This window comes from Urtica dioica, chromosome 7, assembly GCF_054948205.1.
Source record: "Urtica dioica subsp. dioica isolate 48M chromosome 7, U.dioica_male_clone48M_v1_H2, whole genome shotgun sequence".
Taxonomy (NCBI): Eukaryota; Viridiplantae; Streptophyta; class Magnoliopsida; order Rosales; family Urticaceae; genus Urtica; species Urtica dioica.
In genome coordinates, this window is record NC_142762.1 from 9,868,057 (window position 1) to 9,893,991 (window position 25,935).

A 25,935-nucleotide genomic window follows, 5' to 3' on the forward strand; every position below is an offset into this window, starting at 1 on the left:
CTACCATGGAACGACTGTATTTCTATCAGTATTGCAGTTGAAGCAAGAGAAATATCCAGTAGTTTTCATTTTTGTTCCTTTTTTGCAGTTGCTACAACCAGGGTAATAGAAGCGTTGATCAAATTTGATTACAGATGCTTTTTCCTTAATCCAATGACTGCGGAACTTGATATTCTAAACAAAAAAAAATATTTAAATTAAGTTGCAAATTGTACTTGTTTAATGATCGTAATAATTTGTTTTACCTGTTGGCTTAAGGTAAGGAATTCCTTGAGGCTGAGGGTGTCGGCAAGTGATGGAGGGGGAAGTGGTTGAGATATTGGTTTCTTTTTTTGCTTTTTCGCCCAACTAAATAAGCTCTGGTTATTTCTTGTCTTCCTGGGCAATGGCAGTGATTTAAAATAATAGTTAAATGAAGAATCATAGTTAAGTAGGGAATTGGTTTCAAAGAAATAACAAAGCAACAACAATGTACTTACCAGGTTTCTAATGACATCGCAGCAGTGAAGTTTGGCTTAAGCAAGATAGAGCTTTTTACATTGGTTTGTAGAGTGACACAACCTATAATAGAGCAAGTTAAATTTAGAAAGTGTTGCATATATATTATAATTAGTAGTAGTTTTGTACAGATTAATACTGTGGAAGTTTTTAGCTCGTAGGCTTAGGCATGCGATGACAGGAAATGTATTTGCAATGGCTTGGATTGCACTGCCTTCGTTTTTGGCAAAGTTATCCCACAATGTTAGCAGAATGATTTCATGGCTGTAAAAAAACAGTGAATATGTTATGTACAAAGTCGTTTATTTTTAGAACATAAAATTTAGTGCGATGAAGAGGATTTACTGTTCGTCAACTAAAGTAATCTGCTGAAAATCAGTGTCACTTCTAAGTCCTCTGTCAGATATACTTAGCACTATACCAACAACATCTGTCCAACGTAAGAGAAATGTTAAATTTATTCATGCAATGTATCTTATATCAAACGTGGGAAAAAAATATTAACATACTCATGCTTTTGGAACTGATGAGGTAGTCACTACACATTTTTATAGGAGTGAACGTATAAATCTGATCAAGCAACAGCATATTGTCCTCATGAACCTCTTCAACGTGTGTGTCTCCTTTGAGTGTAAGGTGAAGATTTGTTTGGAAAACTTGGTGATCTGGCTTTTCGATATCCACTAAAGCATTTGATATGACATATGTTCTTCCTGGTTTAAGTGTTTCTTTCAGTGGTTCGATGTCATGATTGAAAACAGTTCCTCTTATTTTGTTGCCCTAAAAAATTCAAAGAAGAATTATTAAAGATGTAAAAGGAAATAAATTAATAGATTCGAATGAGAAATAGAGTATTTAACAATTTTATCGATCAGTTGAGCTTGGAATAATCAGGTTTTTTAAGCATGATTTTTCTTATGTAATAATTAGTTTATATTATCAACATGCAGTAATACCGTGGAATCAAGGAGCACCATATTTTGGTGTGTTTTTGCAGGAGCATTCCCTGTTTTAGGGCTTTGTTTCTCTGCCACGATGAACTTGCACGTCCAATTCCGCTCTCTTGGCTTCAAATCTGTTATGAGCTTTGTTTCAGGGGGTGGAGCTTCATCAGTGGCTTTTGGTGATGATGAACTACATACAGAACACGATAAAATTAATATTTTCAAAGTATACATGCGTGTTGTTGTCAATGGTGCCCACAAGAAGAGTAGTAGTGTCTATTTATGTACATTTGATGTCATATAGTCTTACGAAGACTCTTGCTTGTAATTGCTTATTCATTAATAAAAAGTTGAAACGTTCATTCAATCTTCCTTGTCTGAAGCTTTATGATAAAACCATAGTCTTTTAGTCCATAAACAAACTAAACAACTTACGAAGAGACAAATGTAGATTTGCACGAACAAACTCTTCGTAGTTTGCTTAAAACGATATATTCGCAATCTAAGGGTCAAAGGACTATTGACCTCAGTATGATTGTTAGAAGAATCTATGATGTCTGGTTATGAGGCATTGAGAGTTTGGGACTCTATAGTTCTTCTAGGTATCTTCCAAAGATACTGAATTGACCAGTGCACTTCTAGAGACAATATAAGAACAAACCATTTAACCTCTTATGTCTCGAAGTCACTATGTATGAATTGCATCATGCTTACCTTAATCCTGAAATGAGACATGCCATTTCACACCTTAGTATTCTCATTTGAGAAAGTCAAATTTCGGACTCACTATGTGATTCCGAACAAGGCCTATTGGTGAGGTACTAAGTTGTGAGTCTGTCATGAGTAACTTTGTGAAGTTCTCATAGATATGGAATTCATGTACAAGATTGCTGAAATGCAATGTATGTCACCTCATGCTTTGTTCCTTGGAGTGTGAATAAATGAACTGGCCAGTGTCCAAATTGAGTCCTGACTCTTTTGGATGAAACAATGTGACTTGTTAGCTCCTCGTCAATACATTGTTTCTAACTTATTCACAAGCGACAAAGGAGTTGAGGAAATAACAGCTAGAAGGGTAAAATGGTAATTTAGTAAATCCCGACTAGCTGATGACATTCATGAAGGGTAGCATAGATAATATTCAGTGGATCCGCTCATCATAATTAGGTCGAATTCTTGAGTAGAAAATAAATTCATTTGAACCGAGAGATTTTCAGTGTCAGCTCTTTAGTGGAGTCAGTTGGCATTAAGCTAAACTTGGAAAAGGTTTGTGAACTTTTGAGTCCAAGTGTTTAGCTAAAGCTTTGTTCATTTGGGTCCATGAGGTCACTGTCACGAATCACATCGATAGGAATAGTTAAACTGGAAGCTAAGTCAAAACAAGAACGAAAATAGTTAAAAGGGTATTTTTGTCTTTTGAGACAAAGGATGAAATGAATGTCAATAAATTTTTTGACAAGTTCATTTGATGACTTAATGTCACTCGGCCATAACTTGTTTATTGGGCCTTGTGAATTAATTTCATTTCATAAGAATTTTATTGAAAATTCTTAATGGGCTTTTCTCATGTTGTCATGAACAAATGAAGAAGCTTCTAGAAGCTCCTTCTAGATGAGAATAGGCGCCCATAATACCCAAGGAAAGAGAGTTTATTTTGTGCATAAATGTATTTAGATACTTGCCAAAAGAAAAAGAGGAAACAAATTTCCCCTAAGGGGAAAGCATGGTAGGCGCCCAAAAGGATCAAGAGAGAAGCAAATAAAAGAGGAAACAAATCCAAGGACTTACTTGCTTAGTCTTGGCCGTGTGACTCTTTGAAGGAAAAGGGAAATTGGCTCATGAATATGTGATATTCTATAGAAGAGGAAACTACCTTATTGAAGGTGAGACCTCTCCTATAAATAGGAGCCTCATTCCTCACTTTTCATTCATGCAAAGTTTTAGAGATTGAGAGCTTCTCTCTCTAGACTTGGCCGCCCCTTCCTCTCTCTCTCTCTAGTTTATATTTTCGATTTTTCTTGTCTTGGCACCTAGGTCCTCACTCGACCTAGTGTTTAGCTCTGCGACTTCGAGACTCGTTCTTAAGTCGTAGTGTTTAAAAGTGCCCACTCACTGATTCCTTCTTTTCGAGTGATTTAGTGATAGAAACTTTCGTGGTTGCTCGAGGTGCCGAGGAAAGAAAGAGAGACGTGCTGCGAGGGGAGACGAGCGTTGCAACTTTCCAAAAGCTTCTACAAGGTTCAAGCTTCAAGAAAGGTTAGTAACTTTAATAGCTCATATTAGTTTTTATTTACATGCACATGCTCTTGTCTAGGTTAGTAAAAACTAGTTTTACTTAAAAAGAAAATTTTTAAAATTCCGCCGCTTAACGAAGCGTTAATCTTTTTCTTAAACCCTAGATCGATTCCAACAAATGGTATCAGAGCTATGGTCAAAGGAATGCATGTGCATGTTTTTAAATTATGAGCTTGAAAATCGTTTTCGAAAGTTTACTAATTTTGTGACAAGTTAGAATTGTAATCTTAGATTTTTTTTTTAATTTATTGCTCTTGTCTTTAAATTAAAAACCATGTTGATTTTCTATAAGTTTGGGATGATGTTAAAACACATTAGAATCAGTTCTAAAAGTTTTTAATTTTTTATATTAAAAAACGTGTTTTAAAGGTTTGAGAAATTTCGAGTAAAATTTTGTGACTAGTTTTGTTATCTTGCTAGTTTCTTATTTTTACTTGAATCGTTTTATGCTTGTTGTTATTTCTTTTATGCATTGTTATTACCCTGCTAATAAAACACAAATAAAAGCTTTAAACAACATCTTAAAACGTTCCGTTACACTCGATTCTTTTTCGCACCTAAAAGAACAAAGCTTTAATTTATTTCTTTTTCTTCGAGCTGGAATGTAAACCCGCATTAAAAGCGGCATAACTCTCTGCTCAGAAATCGAAATTTAATGATTCTTGAATCAAATTAAAGCTCTGTCTGTCCTCTGTCCAATGCCACCGGTTTCGGCTCAAAAGGACATCGGAGCCGCCAATTATGGCGACTTTACTCCGAGGTGCGCGGCTGTCTGAAACTCCAGTTTTTTTTTTGGAATCCGGATTTTCAAACCCCACTACCATGAGTTATAGAACTCTAATGAGAAAATTTTCTTGAGCAAAAATGTTTTTCATATGATTATAAACATGATGTGTAAAGATTAAAAGTTTTGATTTTTGAAAGATTAATTGAAATTGAATTTTTACAAAACTAGTTTGAATTTTGAAAAACCGTTTTCACTTTCAAACTTGAAAATATTTTGTCATCCAAATCAAATAAGTTTTCAAAATGTTTTCAAAACTATATCTATATCACATATGTTCAAAATCTATATGCTCTTGAAAATTTGAGTGGGAGGTCTCCTTGTAGACAAGCCGAAAAATAAAAAGATGTGTAATCTCAAACTTTCAAGTGTTCGAGTGAGTTGAAGTTCACACTTCCCTCACGCACTTTCCCGAAATAGAAAATAGGAAAAGATCGAGTATGTCCCTTGTGCCTTTATGCACTAATACTGCTCTGAACATGTCGATCTAGGATTCTCTTCTAGTTGTCCGCTCTGTCGCTCTCTAACTAGGAAATTTGTTTCCGAACTTAAAAGAGTCGATGAACCAACTCCAAAAACTAAGTGGGAGGGTTATACTTGTTGTTTGTAACCCACGATCCCCAACACTAATGAAAAGTGCAAGTGTCGCCGGACTAAGAGTCACCCTCGTGGCCCTCTCTTAAATGAGAGTACTCAAGGGCGCTTTGCTCTGATCATCGCTCAATGAGCTACGTCCGAGAGTGAGACGATGATGACAAGACCTCCCCTCGGCGGATTGTTTTTCAAAGTCAATCTTTTGGACTAAGTGGTTGGTTACACACTTAGACTCAATCCCTAGTAATCCTCCCTCGAGGCCCTGCGAAAGGATGTGAGTGATCAAACCAATTTACAAGGTGGCTAGTCAAAATTGATGTATTGACATCTTGGCTATGCATTAATGATGAGTCATTTACTTATGAAAGGAGACTCGTTGCGGCCTTCCCTCGAAGGAGTAAAGTGTCATTTCGTTCATAACACCTTTGGATTTTACAAAAGTCTTAATGAAACTTAAATCCTAAACCAAAGACTAATCATAAACTTGTTTCAACTTACATAGGCAATATGTCTCTCAACCATCTCTCTATCTTTCTTTCCTCGATGAAACTCGAAAACGAAAACTACGTAGAATCGAAACGTAACCTCGACATAATACCTACCGTTAACAAGCACAAATGGGTACTCACCACCCCGTGTCCTCCTCTGACGAATGATGATTCAACTCAAGAGGACAATGACGCCTTAGCGGCCTGGCTTCGATCCGATGAGATTGTGAGGTGCTATATCTTGGCATCTATGAACAATATGCTGAAAGAGCAACATCGTGACTTCGAGACTGCCGCTAACATGCTCTACAATCTCCTTGAGATGTTTGGAGGGCAAAGGCGTCAAACAAGGCTACAAGCAGTCCGACAGTTTATGAACTGTCATATGAAGGCTAGGACTCCTGTTAGAGACTTTATGATACTGATCATTAGTTTTCTAAATAAGATGGAAATCCTAGGATCTGAGACTGATGGGAAGAATGTCATAGATATGATCTTAGAAACTCTCCCCGCATCTCTTGATACCTTTAAGATGAACTACTCCATTAACAAGCTAGAGTACACTGTTACCAAGCTTATGGATGAACTTCACACTGCTGTAAGTCTCACTAAGATAAAGAGGAATCAAGGAGAGGCACATGCTACTGAGCAAAAGGCCTCCGCCTCTGGAACTGTGAAGAGACCTTACAAGGCCGATAAAAAGAACTGTCCCGCCTATCTCAAAGCAAAGGAACATAGTATTGTACTAGTTACCGAAGCATGCTTAGTAGCTGATAATGTATCATCGTGGATTATTGACTCCGCTGCTACTAACCATATTTGTTGTTCCTTGAATGGTTTCAAGAAAACCAAAAGCTTAGAGGAAGGCGAGTTCTGTTTCAAATGGGGTGATGGGAGCCTGGTGTCTGCGAAGGCTGTGGGATCCGTGATGCTGTCTTTTGAAGACCACACTTTAAACTTGAATAATGTTTATTTTGTTCCTACCTTTGGGAAGAACTTAATATCCGTTGCTCGTCTTCTTGAGCAAGATTATTGTTTAAAAGTTCATTAAGAATGGAATTCGTATTTCGTTTCCTGATAATTCTTTTGTCACTGATGCATGTATGAAGAATGCTCTTTTCTACATCTATCCCACTCAACCTTCTCTTTTAGACACCGAAATAGATAACGATCTAATTAGGGAGCCAAAGAGGATCAAACTTTCTGAATCCTCCGATCTAACAAAATCAACATACCTCTGGCACTTAAGACTTGGTCATATCAGTCTAGATAGGATTAAGAGACTTGTGAGGGATGGTCCACTCCAAGCCTCTGCAATAGGTTCACTACCTACTTGTGAATCCTGTATAGAAGGAAAAATGACTAAGCGACCTTTCTCCGATAAGGGTCGAAGAGCCACTGAGTTGCTGGAACTAATACATTCTGATGTATGTGGTCCGCTCAACCAACAGGCACGTGGAGGATACGAATACTTCGTTACCTTCACTGATGATTACTCAAGATATGGGTTTGTCTATTTGCTTAAAACACAAATCCGAGATCTTTAACGTATTTAAGGTCTTTAGGGCTTTAGTGGAAAAGCAAACTGGCAAAGTGATCAAAACCCTTCGATCTGATCGAGGTGGTGAGTATATGTCTGGAGAGTTCGATGACTTTCTTAAAGAAGAAGGTATCACTTCTCAGCTTACCGCACCTGGCACACCTCAACAAAACGGAGTGTCAGAGAGAAGAAACCGAACTCATATGGAGATGGTTAGATCAATGATGAGTTACTCATCACTCCCGCTTTCCTTTTGGGGATATGCCCTCGAAACAGCCGCCTACATTCTGAACCAAGTTCCGTCCAAAACGGTTCCTGGTACTCCTTATGAACGATGGACTGGCCGTAAAGTGAATCTTGGCCGCATCCGAATTTGGGGTTGCCCTGCACACGTGCTGAGGCAAAAGACTAGCAAGTTGGCTAGTAGGTCAGAATTGTGCCTGTTTGTAGGATATCCGAAGGAAACCAAAGGTTTTACTTTCTATAGTCCCGAGGACGATAAGACTTTCGTTAGCACGAATGCTCGTTTCCTTGAGGAGGACTTTATGAAGGATGGGAAACCTAGAAGCAAAATTGTGCTTGAAGAAAAGTTGGGTGAGGAAGCTTCTACCTCATCTGTAAGAACTGTTCTTACCCCAACTGAAACACAACCTAACTCATCAGAATCTCGTCAAGTAGTACTTAGACGTAGTGGGAGGGCTACTCAAAAGCCTGACAGGTACATGTCTTATGGAGACTCTCTTGTAGCCGTCTCCGACATGGATGACCCTGTTTCCTATAGCCAAGCGATGGCTTGTTCTGAATCAAACCTTTGGCTTGACGCCATGAAAGTTGAAATGCACTCGATGTATGTCAACAAAGTCTGGAAACTTGTAGACCTTCCTGAAGGGATTAAACCCTTAGGGTGTAAGTGGATATACAAGAAGAAAAGGGGTCCTGATGGGAACGTCGAGACGTTCAAAGCACGACTTGTGACAAAGGGTTATACCCAACAAGAAGGGATTGACTATGAAGAAACCTTCTCGCCAGTCACGATGCTTAAATCCATCCGCATACTCCTATCCATAGCTGCAGCTCTCGACTATGAGATCTGGCAAATGGATGTCAAGACAGGCTTTCTGAATGGCAATCTTGACGAGCGCATTTACATGGCTCAACCAGACGGTTTCGTGGATAAAGGTCAAGAGACCAAGGTTTGTGAGTTGCTTAAATCCATTTATGGACTAAAGCAATCATCTAGGTCATGGAATATTAGATTCGATGAAACTGTAAAGAGCTTCGGCTTTGAACAGTCAATAGATGAGCCTTGTGTTTACAAGTTAATACACGAAGGCAAAGTTGTGTTTCTGGTACTATATGTCGATGATATACCACTCATTGGTAATGACGTGGGTAAGTTATCTGAGGTAAAGGTCTGGCTAGCAAAGCAATTTGATATGAAGGATCTAGGAGAAGCCGCGTACATTCTGGGGATCCAAATCTTTTGAGATAGGAAAAACCGGACCCTGTCGCTCTCTCAAGCATCTTATATTGATAAGGTGATGGATCGCTTCTCGATGCAAGACTGCAAGAGGGGTCAAACACCCTTTAGGCATGGAGTTTCACTCTCTAAGGACCAGTCTCCCAAGACTGCACAAGAGATTGAAGACATGAGGAAAATTCCTTACGCCTCTGCCGTAGGAAGCCTTATGTATGCTATGCTTTGCACTAGACCTGACATCTGTTTCGCCGTTGGCGTAGTTAGCCGTTTCCAATCCAACCCTGGACCCGAGCACTGGATTGCTGTTAAGCATGTTCTTAAGTATCTTCGAAGAACTAGGAACTTGATGCTTACATACTCAGGTACTGACCTGACTATGACGGGATATACCGACTCCGATTTTCAAGCGGATAAGGATTCCAGGAAATCCACTTCGGGATCTGTGTTCATCCTTAATGGTGGAGCTGTCGTGTGGAGGAGTATTAAGCAATCTTGCATTGCTGACTCCACAATGGAGGCAGAATATGTGGCTGCTTGTGAAGCATCCAAAGAGGCTGAATGGCTTAAGAAATTCCTTAAGTATTTGGAAGTTGTTCCAAACGTCGACGAGCCCATGACCCTTTATTGTGATAATAGTGTTGGAATCGATCTAGGGTTTAAGAAAATAATTAACGCTTCGGGAAGCGGCGGAATTTTAAAAATTTTCTTTTTCAAGTAAAAATAGTTTTTACTAACCTAGACAAGTGCAAGTACATGTAATTAAAAACTAATATGAGCTAAGAAGTTTACTAACCTTTCTTGAAGCTTGAATTTTGAGAAGCTTTTGGAAAGTTGCAACGCTCGTCTCCCTCGCAGCACGTCTCTCTTCCTTTCATCGGCACCTCAAGCAACCACGAAAGTTTCTATCACTAAATCACTCGAAATAAAGGAATTAGTGAGTGGGCACTTTTAAACACGACGACTCGAGAACAAGTCTCAGAGTCGAAGAGCTAAAACCACTAGGTCAAATGAGGACCTAGGTGCCAAAACAAAAACCGAAAATAACTAGAGGGAGAGAGAGAGGATCGGCCACAAGGTCTAGAGAGAGAAGCTCTCAATCTCTAACTTATGTGGGATGACTAGAATGAGAGGAATGAGGCCTCTATTTATAGGGGAGGCATGAGCAAATCTTATTTCCTCTTTTCTACCCATGTTGGACGTTCATGACATGTCATGCAAGTCCTTGGATTTGTTTCCTCATTTGTTCTCTCTTAGTTGGCCGAAAATGCACTTTCCTTCTAAAGGAAATTTGTTTCCTCTTTTTCTTTTGGCAAGTATCTTCATACATCAATGCACAAAATAAACTCTCTTTCCCACTATGGCATGAACGAAATTCAGCCTTATTTTCCTTGGGTTGGACGAAATTTGAGCTTCTAGAAGGAGCTTCTAGATGTTTCTTCAATTGTTCATGACAACATAAGAAAAGCCCATTAAGAATTTTCAAGTAAAATTCTATGAAATGAAATTAATCCTCAAGGCCCAATTACACTAATTTGGCTGAGTAATATTTATTTCATTTGTCATCATATGACAATGTCAAAAATAATTTATTGACATTCATTTCGTCCTATGTCCAAAAAGACTAAAATACCCTTTTGACAATTTTCGTAAAACTTGTCTCGTTTTTGTTTTGACTTAGCTTCTAGTTTAACTATTCCTAATCGATGTGATTCGTGACAGTGACCTCATGGATCCAAATGAACAAAGCTTGAGCTAAACACTTGGACTCAAAAGTTCACAAACCTTTTCCAAGTTTAGCTTAATGCCAACTGACTCCACTAAAGAGTTGACACTGAAAATCTCTCGGTTCAAATGAATTTATTTTCTACTCAAGAATTCAACCAAATTATGATGAGCGGATCCACTGAATATTATCTATGTTTACCCTTCATGAATGTCATCAGCTAGTCGGGATTTACTAAATTACCATTTTACCTTTCTAGCTGTTATTTCCTCAACTCCTTTGTCGCTTGTGAATAAGTTAGAAACAATGTATTGACGAGGAGCTAACAAGTCACATTGTTTCATCCAAAAGAGTCAGGACTCAATTTGGACACTGGCCAGTTCATTTATTCACACTCCAAGGAACAAAGCATGAGGTGACATACATTGCATTTCAGCAATCTTGTACATGAATTCCATATCTATGAGAACTTCACAAAGTTACTCATGACAGACTCACAACTTAGTACTTCACCAATATGCCTTGTTCGGAATCACATAGTGAGTCCGAACTTTGACTTTCTCAAATGAGAATACTAAGGTGTGAAATGGCATGTCTCATTTCAGGATTAAGGTAAGCATGATGCAATTCATACATAGTGACTTCGAGACATAAGAGGTTAAATGGTTTGTTCTTATATTGTCTCTAGAAGTGCACTGGTCAATTCAGTACCTTCGGAAGATACCTAGAAGAACTATAGAGTCCCCAACTCTCAATGCCTCATAACCAGACATCATAGATTCTTCTAACAATCGTACTGAGGTCAATAGTCCTTTGACCCTAAGATTGCGAATATATCGTTTTATGCAAACTACGAAGAGTTTGTTCATGCAAATCTACATTTGTCTCTTCGTAACTTGTTAAGTTTGTTTATGGACTAAAAGACTAAGGTTTTATCATAAAGCTTCAAACAAAGAAAGAATGAATGAACGTTTCAACTTTATTATTAAATGAATAAGCAATTACAAGCAAGAGTCTTCGTAAGACTATATGACATCAAATGTACATAAATAGACACTACTACTCTTCTTGTGGGCACCATTGACAACAAACTCCCACTTGACTCAAAGAAGATGTGAGTAGTCCTACATGCCTAATCCCTCTCGAAGTTGGTCGAAGACCATGTTCGCTAGGGCCTTGGTGAATGGATCTACCAGAGATCTACTTCACCTCCACGTCTCCGCGCTGCGCGATCTCTCGAATCAAATGGTATTTCCTCTCAATATTTTTAGAGCGCTTATGGCTTCTAGGTTCCTTTGAGTTAGCGACAGCCCCACTATTATCACAATAAAGGGTCATGGGCTCGTCGACGTTTGAAACAACTTCCAAATACTTAAGCAATTTTCTAAGCCATATAGCCTATTTGGATGCTTCACAAGCAGCCACATATTCTGCTTCCATTGTGGAGTCAGCAATGCAAGATTGCTTAATACTTCTCCACACAACAGCTCCACCATTAAGGATGAACACAGATCCAGAAGTGGATTTCCTGGAATCCTTATCCGCTTGAAAATCGGAGTCGGTATATCCCGTCATAGTCAGGTCAGTACCTGAGTATGTAAGCATCAAGTTCCTAGTTCTTCGAAGATACTTAAGAACATGCTTAACAGCAATCCAGTGCTCGGGTCCAGGGTTGGATTGGAAACGGCTAACTATGCCAACGGCGAAACAGATGTCAGGTCTAGTGCAAAGCATAGCATACATGAGGCTTCCTACGGCAGAGGCGTAAGGAATTTTCCTCATGTCTTCAATCTCTTGTGCAGTCTTGGGAGACTGGTCCTTAGAGAGTGAAACTCCATGCCTAAAGGGTGTTTGGCCCTTCTTGGAGTCTTGCATCGAGTAGCGATCCATTATCTTATCAATATAAGATGCTTAAGAGAGCGCCAGGGTCCGGTTTTTCCTATCTCGAAAGATTTGGATCCCCAGAATGTACGCGGCTTCTCCTAGATCCTTCATATCGAATTGCTTTGCCAGCCAGACCTTAACCTCAGATAACTTACCCACGTCATTACCAATGAGTAGTATATCATCGACATATAGTACCAGAAACACAACTTTTCCTTCGTGTATTAACTTGTAAACACAGGGCTCATCTATTGACTGTTCAAAGCCGAAGCTCTTTACAGTTTCATCGAATCTAATATTCCATGACCTAGATGCTTGCTTTAGTCCATAAATGGATTTAAGGAACTCACAAACCTTGGTCTCTTGACCTTTATCCACGAAACCGTCTGGTTGAGCCATGTAAATGCGCTCGTCAAGATTGCCATTCAGAAAGGCTGTCTTGACATCCATTTGCCAGATCTCATAGTCGAGAGCTGTTGCTATGGATAGGAGTATGCGGATGGATTTAAGCATCGCGACTGGCGAGAAGGTTTCTTCATAGTCAATCCCTTCTTGTTGGGTATAACCCTTTGTCACAAGTCGTGCTTTGAACGTCTCGACGTTCCCATCAGGACCCCTTTTCTTCTTGTATATCCACTTACACCCTACGGGTTTAATCCCTTCAGGAAGGTCTACAAGTTTCCAGACATTGTTGACATACATCGAGTGCATTTCAACTTTCATGGCGTCAAGCCAAAGGTTTGATTCAGAACAAGCCATCGCTTGGCTATAGGAAACAGGGTCATCCATGTCGGAGACGGCTACAAGAGAGTCTCCATAAGACATGTACCTGTCAGGCTTTTGAGTAGCCCTCCCACTACGTCGAAGTACTACTTGACGAGATTCTGATGAGTTAGGTTGTGTTTCAGTTGGGGTAAGAACAGTTCTTACAGATGAGGTAGAAGCTTCCTCACCCAACTTTTCTTCAAGCACAATTTTGCTTCTAGGTTTCGCATCCTTCATAAAGTCCTCCTCAAGGAAACGAGCATTCGTGCTAACGAAAGTCTTATCGTCCTCGGGACTATAGAAAGAAAAACCTTTGGTTTCCTTCGGATATCCTACAAACAGGCACAATTCTGACCTGCTAGCCAACTTGCTAGTCTTTTGCCTCAGCACGTGTGCAGGGCAACCCCAAATTCGGATGCGGCCAAGATTCACTTTACGGCCAGTCCATCGTTCATAAGGAGTACCAGGAACCGTTTTGGATGGAACTTGGTTCAGAATGTAGGCGGCTGTTTCGAGGGCATATCCCCAAAAGGAAAGCGGGAGTGATGAGTAACTCATCATTGATCTAACCATCTCCATAGGAGTTCGGTTTCTTCTCTCTGACACTCCGTTTTGTTGAGGTGTGCCAGGTGTGGTAAGCTGAGAAGCGATACCTTCTTCTTTAAGAAAGTCATCGAACTCTCCAGACATATACTCACCACCTCGATCAGATCGAAGGGTTTTGATCACTTTGCCAGTTTGCTTTTCCACTAAAGCCCTAAAGACCTTAAATACGTTAAAGGTCTCGGATTTGTGTTTAAGCAAATAGAAAAACCCATATCTTGAGTAATCATCAGTGAAGGTAACGAAGTATTCGTATCCTCCACGTGCCTGTTGGTTGAGCGGTCCACATACATCAGAATGTATTAGTTCCAGCAACTCAGTGGCTCTTCGACCCTTATCGGAGAAAGGTCGCTTAGTCATTTTTCCTTCTATACAGGATTCACAAGTAGGTAGTGAACCTATTGCAGAGGCTTGGAGTGGACCATCCCTCACAAGCCTCTTAATCCTATCTAGACTTATATGACCAAGTCTTAAGTGCCAGAGGTATGTTGATTTTGTTAGATCGGAGGATTTAGAAAGTTTGATCCTCTTTGGCTCCCTAATTAGATCGTTATCTATTTCGGTGTCTAAAAGAGAAGGTTGAGTGCGATAGATGTAGAAAAGAGCATTCTTCATACATGCATCAGTGACAAAAGAATTATCAGGAAACGAAATACGAATTCCATTCTTAATGAACTTTAAACAATAATCTTGCTCACGAAGACGAGCAACGGATATTAAGTTCTTCCCAAAGGTAGGAACAAAATATAGCGTCACGGATCCCACAGCCTTTGCAGACACCAGGCTCCCATCACCCCATTTGAAACAGAACTCGCCTTCCTCTAAGCTTTTGGTTTTCTTGAAACCATTCAAGGAACAACAAATATGGTTAGTAGCAGCGGAGTCAAGAATCCACGTTGATACATTATCAGCTACTAAGCATGCTTCGGTAACTAGTACAATACTATGTTCCTTTGCTTTGAGATTGGCAGGACAGTTCTTTTTATCGGCCTTGTGAGGTCTCTTCTTAGTTCTAAAGGCGGAGGCTCTTTGCTCAGTAGCATGTGCCTCTCCTTGATTCCTCTTTCTCTTAGTGAGACCTTCAGTAGTGTGAAACTCCTTTATAAGCTTGGTAACAGTGTAGTCTAGCTTGTTTATGGAGTAGTTCATCTTGGAGGTATCAAGACATGTGGGGAGAGTTTCTAAGATCATATCTATGACATTCTTCCCATCAATCTTAGATCCTAGGATTTCCATTTTATTCAGAAAACTATTGATCAGTATCATAAAGTCTCCAATAGGAGTCCTAGCCTTCATGTGACAGTTCATAAACTGTTGGACTGCTTGTTGCCTTGTTTGACGTCCTTGCCCTCCAAACATCTCAAGGAGATTGTAGAGCATTTCGGTGGCAGTCTCGATGTCACGATGTTGCTCTTTCAGCATATTGTTCATAGATGCCAAGATATAGCACCTCACAATCTCATCGGATCGAAGCCAGGCCGCTAAGGCGTCATTGTCCTCTTGAGTTGAATCATCATTCGTCAGAGGAGGACACGGGGTGGTGAGTACCCATTTGTGCTTGTTAACGGTAGGTATTATGTCGAGGTTATGTTTCGAATCTACGTAGTTTTTGTTTTCGAGTTTGTTCGAGGAAAGAATGAAAGAGAGAGAGTTGGGAGACATATTGCCTATAAAAGTTGAAACAAGTTTATGATTAGTCTTTGGTTTAGGATTTAAGTTTGTTTAAGACTTTATAAAATCCAAAGGTGTTATGAACGAAATGACACTTTACTCCTTCGAGGGAAGGCCGCAACGAGTCTCCTTTCATAAGTAAATGACTCATCATTAATGCATAGCCAAGATGTCAATACATCAATTTTGACTAGCCACCTTGTAAATTGGTTTGATCACTCACATCCTTTCGCAGGGCCTCGAGGGAGGATTACTAGGGATTGAGTCTAAGTGTGTAACCAACCACTTAGTCCAAAAGACTGACTTTGAAAAACAATCCGCCGAGGGGAGGTCTTGTCATCATCGTCTCACTCTCGGACGTAGCTCATTGAGCAATGATCAGAGCAAAGCGCCCTTGAGTACTCTCATTTAAGAGAGGGCCACGAGGGTGACTCTTAGTCCGGCGACACTTGCACTTTTCATTAGTGTTGGGGATCGTGGGTTACAAACAACAAGTATAACCCTCCCACTTAGTTTTTGGAGTTGGTTCATCGACTCTTTTAAGTTCGGAAACAAATTTCCTAGTTAGAGAGCGACAGAGCGGACAACTAGAAGAGAATCCTAGATCGACATGTTCAGAGCAGTATTAGTGCATAAAGGCACAAGGTACATACTCGATCTTTTCCTATTTTCTATTTCGGGAAAGTGCGTGAGGGAAGTGTGAACTTCAACTCACTCGAACACTTGAAAGTTTGAGATTACACATCTTTTTATTTTTCGGCTTGTCTACAAGGAGACCTCCCACTCAAATTTTCAAGAGCATATAGATTTTGAACATATGTGATATAGATATAGTTTTGAAAACATTTTGAAAATTTATTTGATTTGGATGACAAAATATTTTCAAGTTTGAAAGTGAAAACGGTTTTTCAAAATTCAAACTAATTTTGTAAAAATTCAATTTCAATTAAACTTTCAAAAATCAAAACATTTTAATCTTACACATCATGTTTATAATCATATGAAAAACATTTTTGCTCATGAAAATTTTCTCATTAGAGTTCTATAACTCATGGTAGTGGGGTTTGAAAATCCGGATTTCTAAAAAACTGGAGTTTCAGACAGCCGCGCACCTTGGAGTAAAATCACCATTACTGGCGGCTCCGATGTCCTTTTGAGCCGAAACCGGTGGCATTAGACAGAGGATAGACAGAGCTTTAATTTGATTCAAGAATCATTAAATTTAGATTTCTGAGCAGAGAGTTATGCCACTTTTAATGCGGGTTTACTCCAGCTCGAAGAAAAAGAAATAAATTAAAGCTTGGTCCTTTTTAGGTGCGAAAAAGAATTGAGTGTAACGGAACGTTTTAAGATGTTGTTTAAAGCTTTTATGTGTGTTTTATTAGCAGGGTAATAACATAGAATAAAAGAAATAACAACATGCATAAAACGATTCAAGTAAAAATAAGAAACTAGCAAGATATCAAAACTAGTCACAAAATTTTACTCGAAATTTCTCAAACCTTTAAAACACGTTTTTCAATATAATAAATTAAAAACTTTTAGAACTGATTCTAATGTGTTTTAAAAACATCCCAAACTCATAGAAAATCAACATGCTTTTTAATTTAAAGGCAAGAGCATTAAATTAAAAAAAATCTAAGATTACAATTCTAACTTGTCACGAAATTAGTAAACTTTCGAAAACGATTTTCAAGCTCATAATTTTAAAAAAACATGTACATGCATCTCTTTGACCATAGCTCTGATACCATTTGTTGGAATCGATCTAGGGTTTAAGAAAATAATTAACGCTTCGGGAAGCGGCGGAATTTTAAAAATTTTCTTTTTCAAGTAAAAATAGTTTTTACTAACCTAGACAAGTGCAAGTACATGTAATTAAAAACTAATATGAGCTAAGAAGTTTACTAACCTTTCTTGAAGCTTGAATTTTGAGAAGCTTTTGGAAAGTTGCAACGCTCGTCTCCCTCGCAGCACGTCTCTCTTCCTTTCATCGGCACCTCAAGCAACCACGAAAGTTTCTATCACTAAATCACTCGAAATAAAGGAATTAGTGAGTGGGCACTTTTAAACACGACGACTCGAGAACAAGTCTCAGAGTCGAAGAGCTAAAACCACTAGGTCAAATGAGGACCTAGGTGCCAAAACAAAAACCGAAAATAACTAGAGGGAGAGAGAGAGGATCGGCCACAAGGTCTAGAGAGAGAAGCTCTCAATCTCTAACTTATGTGGGATGACTAGAATGAGAGGAATGAGGCCTCTATTTATAGGGGAGGCATGAGCAAATCTTATTTCCTCTTTTCTACCCATGTTGGACGTTCATGACATGTCATGCAAGTCCTTGGATTTGTTTCCTCATTTGTTCTCTCTTAGTTGGCCGAAAATGCACTTTCCTTCTAAAGGAAATTTGTTTCCTCTTTTTCTTTTGGCAAGTATCTTCATACATCAATGCACAAAATAAACTCTCTTTCCCACTATGGCATGAACGAAATTCAGCCTTATTTTCCTTGGGTTGGACGAAATTTGAGCTTCTAGAAGGAGCTTCTAGATGTTTCTTCAATTGTTCATGACAACATAAGAAAAGCCCATTAAGAATTTTCAAGTAAAATTCTATGAAATGAAATTAATCCTCAAGGCCCAATTACACTAATTTGGCTGAGTAATATTTATTTCATTTGTCATCATATGACAATGTCAAAAATAATTTATTGACATTCATTTCGTCCTATGTCCAAAAAGACTAAAATACCCTTTTGACAATTTTCGTAAAACTTGTCTCGTTTTTGTTTTGACTTAGCTTCTAGTTTAACTATTCCTAATCGATGTGATTCGTGACAGTGACCTCATGGATCCAAATGAACAAAGCTTGAGCTAAACACTTGGACTCAAAAGTTCACAAACCTTTTCCAAGTTTAGCTTAATGCCAACTGACTCCACTAAAGAGTTGACACTGAAAATCTCTCGGTTCAAATGAATTTATTTTCTACTCAAGAATTCAACCAAATTATGATGAGCGGATCCACTGAATATTATCTATGTTTACCCTTCATGAATGTCATCAGCTAGTCGGGATTTACTAAATTACCATTTTACCTTTCTAGCTGTTATTTCCTCAACTCCTTTGTCGCTTGTGAATAAGTTAGAAACAATGTATTGACGAGGAGCTAACAAGTCACATTGTTTCATCCAAAAGAGTCAGGACTCAATTTGGACACTGGCCAGTTCATTTATTCACACTCCAAGGAACAAAGCATGAGGTGACATACATTGCATTTCAGCAATCTTGTACATGAATTCCATATCTATGAGAACTTCACAAAGTTACTCATGACAGACTCACAACTTAGTACTTCACCAATATGCCTTGTTCGGAATCACATAGTGAGTCCGAACTTTGACTTTCTCAAATGAGAATACTAAGGTGTGAAATGGCATGTCTCATTTCAGGATTAAGGTAAGCATGATGCAATTCATACATAGTGACTTCGAGACATAAGAGGTTAAATGGTTTGTTCTTATATTGTCTCTAGAAGTGCACTGGTCAATTCAGTACCTTCGGAAGATACCTAGAAGAACTATAGAGTCCCCAACTCTCAATGCCTCATAACCAGACATCATAGATTCTTCTAACAATCGTACTGAGGTCAATAGTCCTTTGACCCTAAGATTGCGAATATATCGTTTTAAGCAAACTACGAAGAGTTTGTTCATGCAAATCTACATTTGTCTCTTCGTAACTTGTTAAGTTTGTTTATGGACTAAAAGACTAAGGTTTTATCATAAAGCTTCAAACAAAGAAAGAATGAATGAACGTTTCAACTTTATTATTAAATGAATAAGCAATTACAAGCAAGAGTCTTCGTAAGACTATATGACATCAAATGTACATAAATAGACACTACTACTCTTCTTGTGGGCACCATTGACAACAAATAGTGGGGCTGTCGCTAACTCAAAGGAACCTAGAAGCCATAAGCGCTCTAAGCATATTGAGAGAAAATACCATTTGATTCGAGAGATCGCGCAACGCGGAGACGTGGAGGTGAAGTAGATCTCTGGAAGATCCATTCACCAAGGCCCTAGCGAACATGGTCTTCGACCAACTTCAAGAGGGATTAGGCATGTAGGACTACTCACATCTTCTTTGAGTCAAGTGGGAGTTTGTTGTCAATGGTGCCCACAAGAAGAGTAGTAGTGTCTATTTATGTACATTTGATGTCATATAGTCTTAAGAAGACTCTTGCTTGTAATTGCTTATTCATTAATAAAAAGTTGAAACGTTCATTCAATCTTCCTTGTCTGAAGCTTTATGATAAAACCATAGTCTTTTAGTCCATAAACAAACTAAACAACTTACGAAGAGACAAATGTAGATTTGCACGAACAAACTCTTCGTAGTTTGCTTAAAACGATATATTCGCAATTTTATCGATCAGTTGAGCTTGGAATAATCAGGTTTTTTAAGCATGATTTTTCTTATGTAATAATTAGTTTATATTATCAACATGCAGTAATACCGTGGAATCAAGGAGCACCATATTTTGGTGTGTTTTTGCAGGAGCATTCCCTGTTTTAGGGCTTTGTTTCTCTGCCACGATGAACTTGCACGTCCAATTCCGCTCTCTTGGCTTCAAATCTGTTATGAGCTTTGTTTCAGGGGGTGGAGCTTCATCAGTGGCTTTTGGTGATGATGAACTACATACAGAACACGATAAAATTAATATTTTCAAAGTATACATGCGTGTTGTTGTCAATGGTGCCCACAAGAAGAGTAGTAGTGTCTATTTATGTACATTTGATGTCATATAGTCTTAAGAAGACTCTTGCTTGTAATTGCTTATTCATTAATAAAAAGTTGAAACGTTCATTCAATCTTCCTTGTCTGAAGCTTTATGATAAAACCATAGTCTTTTAGTCCATAAACAAACTAAACAACTTACGAAGAGACAAATGTAGATTTGCACGAACAAACTCTTCGTAGTTTGCTTAAAACGATATATTCGCAATCTAAGGGTCAAAGGACTATTGACCTCAGTATGATTGTTAGAAGAATCTATGATGTCTGGTTATGAGGCATTGAGAGTTTGGGACTCTATAGTTCTTCTAGGTATCTTCCGAAGATACTGAATTGACCAGTGCACTTCTAGAGACAATATAAGAACAAACCATTTAACCTCTTATGTCTCGAAGTCACTATGTATGAATTGCATCATGCTTACCTTAATCCTGAAATGAGACATGCCATTTCACACCTTAGTATTCTCATTTGAGAAAGTCAAATTTCGGACTCACTATGTGATTCCGAACAAGGCCTATTGGTGAGGTACTAAGTTGTGAGTCTGTCATGAGTAACTTTGTGAAGTTCTCATAGATATGGAATTCATGTACAAGATTGCTGAAATGCAATGTATGTCACCTCATGCTTTGTTCCTTGGAGTGTGAATAAATGAACTGGCCAGTGTCCAAATTGAGTCCTGACTCTTTTGGATGAAACAATGTGACTTGTTAGCTCCTCGTCAATACATTGTTTCTAACTTATTCACAAGCGACAAAGGAGTTGAGGAAATAACAGCTAGAAGGGTAAAATGGTAATTTAGTAAATCCCGACTAGCTGATGACATTCATGAAGGGTAGCATAGATAATATTCAGTGGATCCGCTCATCATAATTAGGTCGAATTCTTGAGTAGAAAATAAATTCATTTGAACCGAGAGATTTTCAGTGTCAGCTCTTTAGTGGAGTCAGTTGGCATTAAGCTAAACTTGGAAAAGGTTTGTGAACTTTTGAGTCCAAGTGTTTAGCTAAAGCTTTGTTCATTTGGGTCCATGAGGTCACTGTCACGAATCACATCGATAGGAATAGTTAAACTGGAAGCTAAGTCAAAACAAGAACGAAAATAGTTAAAAGGGTATTTTTGTCTTTTGAGACAAAGGATGAAATGAATGTCAATAAATTTTTTGACAAGTTCATTTGATGACTTAATGTCACTCGGCCATAACTTGTTTATTGGGCCTTGTGAATTAATTTCATTTCATAAGAATTTTATTGAAAATTCTTAATGGGCTTTTCTCATGTTGTCATGAACAAATGAAGAAGCTTCTAGAAGCTCCTTCTAGATGAGAATAGGCGCCCATAATACCCAAGGAAAGAGAGTTTATTTTGTGCATAAATGTATTTAGATACTTGCCAAAAGAAAAAGAGGAAACAAATTTCCCCTAAGGGGAAAGCATGGTAGGCGCCCAAAAGGATCAAGAGAGAAGCAAATAAAAGAGGAAACAAATCCAAGGACTTACTTGCTTAGTCTTGGCCGTGTGACTCTTTGAAGGAAAAGGGAAATTGGCTCATGAATATGTGATATTCTATAGAAGAGGAAACTACCTTATTGAAGGTGAGACCTCTCCTATAAATAGGAGCCTCATTCCTCACTTTTCATTCATGCAAAGTTTTAGAGATTGAGAGCTTCTCTCTCTAGACTTGGCCGCCCCTTCCTCTCTCTCTCTCTAGTTTATATTTTCGATTTTTCTTGTCTTGGCACCTAGGTCCTCACTCGACCTAGTGTTTAGCTCTGCGACTTCGAGACTCGTTCTTAAGTCGTAGTGTTTAAAAGTGCCCACTCACTGATTCCTTCTTTTCGAGTGATTTAGTGATAGAAACTTTCGTGGTTGCTCGAGGTGCCGAGGAAAGAAAGAGAGACGTGCTGCGAGGGGAGACGAGCGTTGCAACTTTCCAAAAGCTTCTACAAGGTTCAAGCTTCAAGAAAGGTTAGTAACTTTAATAGCTCATATTAGTTTTTATTTACATGCACATGCTCTTGTCTAGGTTAGTAAAAACTAGTTTTACTTAAAAAGAAAATTTTTAAAATTCCGCCGCTTAACGAAGCGTTAATCTTTTTCTTAAACCCTAGATCGATTCCAACACGTGTTTGTTTACATACTTGCATGAATGAATATGTACTACCTCGAAGATGAAGACATTTGTGAATGTAACTTATTTTGTGAAACGTTGTTGCTTAGCAAGTAAGGGAAATAGTAGATCTCCTTTTATAGATAAGACGTATGTAATTCATAGTTAGTGGGATGAATTTACTAAAACAAGACACATGTGTTAAGTGTTGTGGTTCATGCAGGTGATGATAATCCAAATTAGTGGGTTGGAGTTTCAGGAGAATGACAGCTGTTCCGGAAGTTGATTTTCATGCAACTAATAGGTGAATAAGCAAGTTAAATAAAATGATAAGAAAGAATTATATCAATGACGGCATAGCTAGTATAGTTAGTCATTCTGTTTTAAGATCATGCATACTTTTGAAAGTAAGATAGTTATCTGAAAGGAAAACTAAATATGCATGACCAAAAAAAATAAGTACAATTATATTGAGTATAACAATAACTTCAGTAATAGATATAAAAAATTAAATAAACCTGCGTATTTTTTTAATTTTTTGTATAGAACTGTGAGTGACTGAGGCAAAAGAGAAGAAGCAAATACATATGAGCAACCAACTCTTTGTATAAGTCGGGTCCAGGTCAGGATGTCCTCTTCCAAAGTAAATAAATATATACAAGTACCAACTCTTTCTATACTCTTTGTGATTACAGAATAACTCATAAATCTAATTTCCACATATATGTCATATGTATATATACATATCTATATAATATAAATATGTATGATTATAAATAATTTATTTCCGCTTTATTTTCTGAATATATATAATAAAGTCATATCCTACACAATTTATTATTTGATCTGCATATATTCCCAAATTCACACTCTACATATTTACTGACTACAAATATGATGCAAGTTGGCAAATATATATATATATGCGTAAATATTACCCACAATGGAAGTAAACATGTTACCTACGGACGAATACGCAAGCATACGGTTCATGTTTGTTTGAGTAATAGCACTGCCACTTATCAACAACGAGCTCACCGTATCAATCTCGCCTGGAGGTCGAGCTCGCCTGGGGGGGTCGACCTTGGCCTGGGGGTCGAGCTCGCCTGGAGGTTGAGCTCGCCTAGAAGTCGTGCTCGCCTGGAGGTCGAGCTCGCCTGGGGGTCGAGCTTGGCCTGGGAGATCGAGCTCGCATGGAGGTCGAGCTCACGTGGAGGTAGAGCTTGCTTGGATGAGAGGTTGGCTGGAAGGCGAGCCTGGCTGGAGGTCGAGCTCGCCTGGAAATCGAGATCGCCTAGGGGTCGAGCTTGGCCTGGGGGTCGAGCTCGCTTGGAGGTTGAGCTCGCTTGGAGGTCGAACTCGCTTGGGGACCGAGCTCGCATGGGGGTCGAGCTCGCCTGGATGAGAGGTTGGCTGAAGGGCGAGCGTGGCTGGAGGTCGAGCTCGCTTGGAGGTCGAGCTCGCCTGGGGGTCGACCTTGGCCTGGGGGTCGAGCTCGCCTGGAGGTCGAGCTTGGCATGGGGATCGAGCTCGGCTGGAGGTCGAGCTTGCCTGGGGGGTTGGCCTTGGCCTTGAGGTCGAGCTCGCCTAGAGGGCGAGCCTGGTCGGAGGTCGAGCTCGCCCGGAAGCCGAGTTCTCCTGGAGATCGAGCTCGCGTGGGGGGGTCGACCTTGGCCAGGGGATCGAGCTCGGCTAGAGGTTGAGCTCGCCTGGAAGTCGTGCTCGCCTGGAGGTCGAGCTCGCCTGGGCGTCAAGCTTGGCCTGGGGGATCGAGTTCGCATGGAGGTCGAGCTCGCGTGGAGGTCGAGCTCGCTTGGATGAGAGGTTGGCTGGAGGGCAAGCCTGGCTGGAAGTCGAGCTCGCCTGGGGGTCGAGCTTTGCCTGGGGGTCGAGCTCGCTTGGAGGTCGAGCTCGCGTGGAGGTCGAACTCGCTTGGGGATCGAGCTCGCATGGAGGTCGAGCTCGGCTGGATGAGAGGTTCGCTGAAGGGCGAGCCTGGCTGGAGGTCGAGCTCGCTTGGAGGTCGAGCTCGCTTGGGGGTCGACCTTGGCCTGGGGGTCGAGCTCGCCTCGAGGTCGAGCTTGGCCTGGGGATCGAGCTCGGCTGGAGGTCAAGCTCGCCGGGGGAGGTTGGCCTTGGCCTTGAGGTCGAGCTCGCCTGGAGGGCGAGCCTGGTCGGAGGTCGAGCTCGCCCGGAAGCCGAGTTCGCCTAGAGGTCGAGCTCGCCTGGGGGGGTCGACCTTGGCCTGGGGGCGAGCATGGCTGGAGGTTGAGCTCGCCTAGAAGTCGTGCTCGCCTGGAGGTCGAGCTCGCCTGAGGGTCGAGCTTGGCCTGGGGGATCGAGCTCGCATGGAGGTCGAGCTCGCGTGGATGTCGAGCTCGCTTGGATGAGAGGTTGGCTGGAGGACGAGCCTGGCTGGAGGTCGAGCTCGCCTGGAAGTCGAGCTCCCCTGGAGGTCGAGCTCGGCCTGGGGGTCGAGCTCGCTTGGAGGTCGAGCTCGCGTGGTGGTCGAACTCGCTTGGGGATCGAGCTCGCATGGAGATCGAGCTCGCGTGGGGGGGTCGACCTTGGCCAGGGGATCGAGCTCGGCTAGAGGTTGAGCTCGCCTGGAAGTCGTGCTCGCCTGGAGGTCGAGCTCGCCTGGGCGTCAAGCTTGGCCTGGGGGATCGAGTTCGCATGGAGGTCGAGCTCGCGTGGAGGTCGAGCTCGCTTGGATGAGAGGTTGGCTGGAGGGCAAGCCTGGCTGGAAGTCGAGCTCGCCTGGGGGTCGAGCTTTGCCTGGGGGTCGAGCTCGCTTGGAGGTCGAGCTCGCGTGGAGGTCGAACTCGCTTGGGGATCGAGCTCGCATGGAGGTCGAGCTCGGCTGGATGAGAGGTTCGCTGAAGGGCGAGCCTGGCTGGAGGTCGAGCTCGCTTGGAGGTCGAGCTCGTTTGGGGGTCGACCTTGGCCTGGGGGTCGAGCTCGCCTCGAGGTCGAGCTTGGCCTGGGGATCGAGCTCGGCTGGAGGTCAAGCTCGCCGGGGGAGGTTGGCCTTGGCCTTGAGGTCGAGCTCGCCTGGAGGGCGAGCCTGGTCGGAGGTCGAGCTCGCCCGGAAGCCGAGTTCGCCTAGAGGTCGAGCTCGCCTGGGGGGGTCGACCTTGGCCTGGGGGCGAGCATGGCTGGAGGTTGAGCTCGCCTAGAAGTCGTGCTCGCCAGGAGGTCGAGCTCGCCTGAGGGTCGAGCTTGGCCTGGGGGATCGAGCTCGCATGGAGGTCGAGCTCGCGTGGATGTCGAGCTCGCTTGGATGAGAGGTTGGCTGGAGGACGAGCCTGGCTGGAGGTCGAGCTCGCCTGGAAGTCGAGCTCCCCTGGAGGTCGAGCTCGGCCTGGGGGTCGAGCTCGCTTGGAGGTCGAGCTCGCGTGGTGGTCGAACTCGCTTGGGGATCGAGCTCGCATGGAGGTCGAGCTCGCCTGGATGAGAGGTTGGCTGAAGGGCGAGCCTGGCTGGAGGTCGAGCTCGCTTGGAAGTCGAGCTCGCCTGGAGGTCGAGCTCGCCTGGGGGTCGAGCTCGCCTGGTTAATTTTTTATATATATTACTGAAGTTATTGTTATACACAATATAATCAACCTCGTTACAAAGAACTCACCACTGCCACCTATCAACAACGAGCTTACCGTATCAACCTCGTCACAACGACATTACCATCTCGAGCTCTCCACAGCAAGCTCTCATCATCAAGCCGAGCGCTCTGCACCTGGCACTCATCACCAAGTCTTCTCGTCAT

General features: G+C 41.1%; 1 protein-coding gene across 1 annotated transcript; it reads right to left on the reverse strand.

Annotated features, from left to right (window-relative positions):
- On the reverse strand, positions 1–25,935 carry LOC149390209 (replication protein A 70 kDa DNA-binding subunit D-like). Its single transcript, XM_089619710.1, has 8 exons — positions 25,826–25,935; positions 1,455–1,632; positions 1,041–1,278; positions 844–928; positions 638–762; positions 480–561; positions 246–378; positions 1–174 (listed from the first exon to the last, which is right to left on the reverse strand). The coding sequence occupies exons 1-8, from the start codon at positions 25,933–25,935 to the stop codon at positions 1–3; spliced, it is 1,125 nt and encodes a 374-aa protein (XP_089475836.1).

Excerpts from the sequence above, each read along its gene's own strand:
- LOC149390209 (XM_089619710.1), bottom strand. The coding sequence starts at position 25,935 with ATGACGAGAAGACTTGGTGATGAGTGCCAGGTGCAGAGCGCTCGGCTT. Across the intron at positions 1,279-1,454 it reads TGGTGCTCCTTGATTCCACG|GGCAACAAAATAAGAGGAAC; the intron begins GTATTACTGCAT and ends TGAATTTTTTAG. Across the intron at positions 175-245 it reads TCCTTACCTTAAGCCAACAG|AATATCAAGTTCCGCAGTCA; the intron begins GTAAAACAAATT and ends TTTTTTGTTTAG.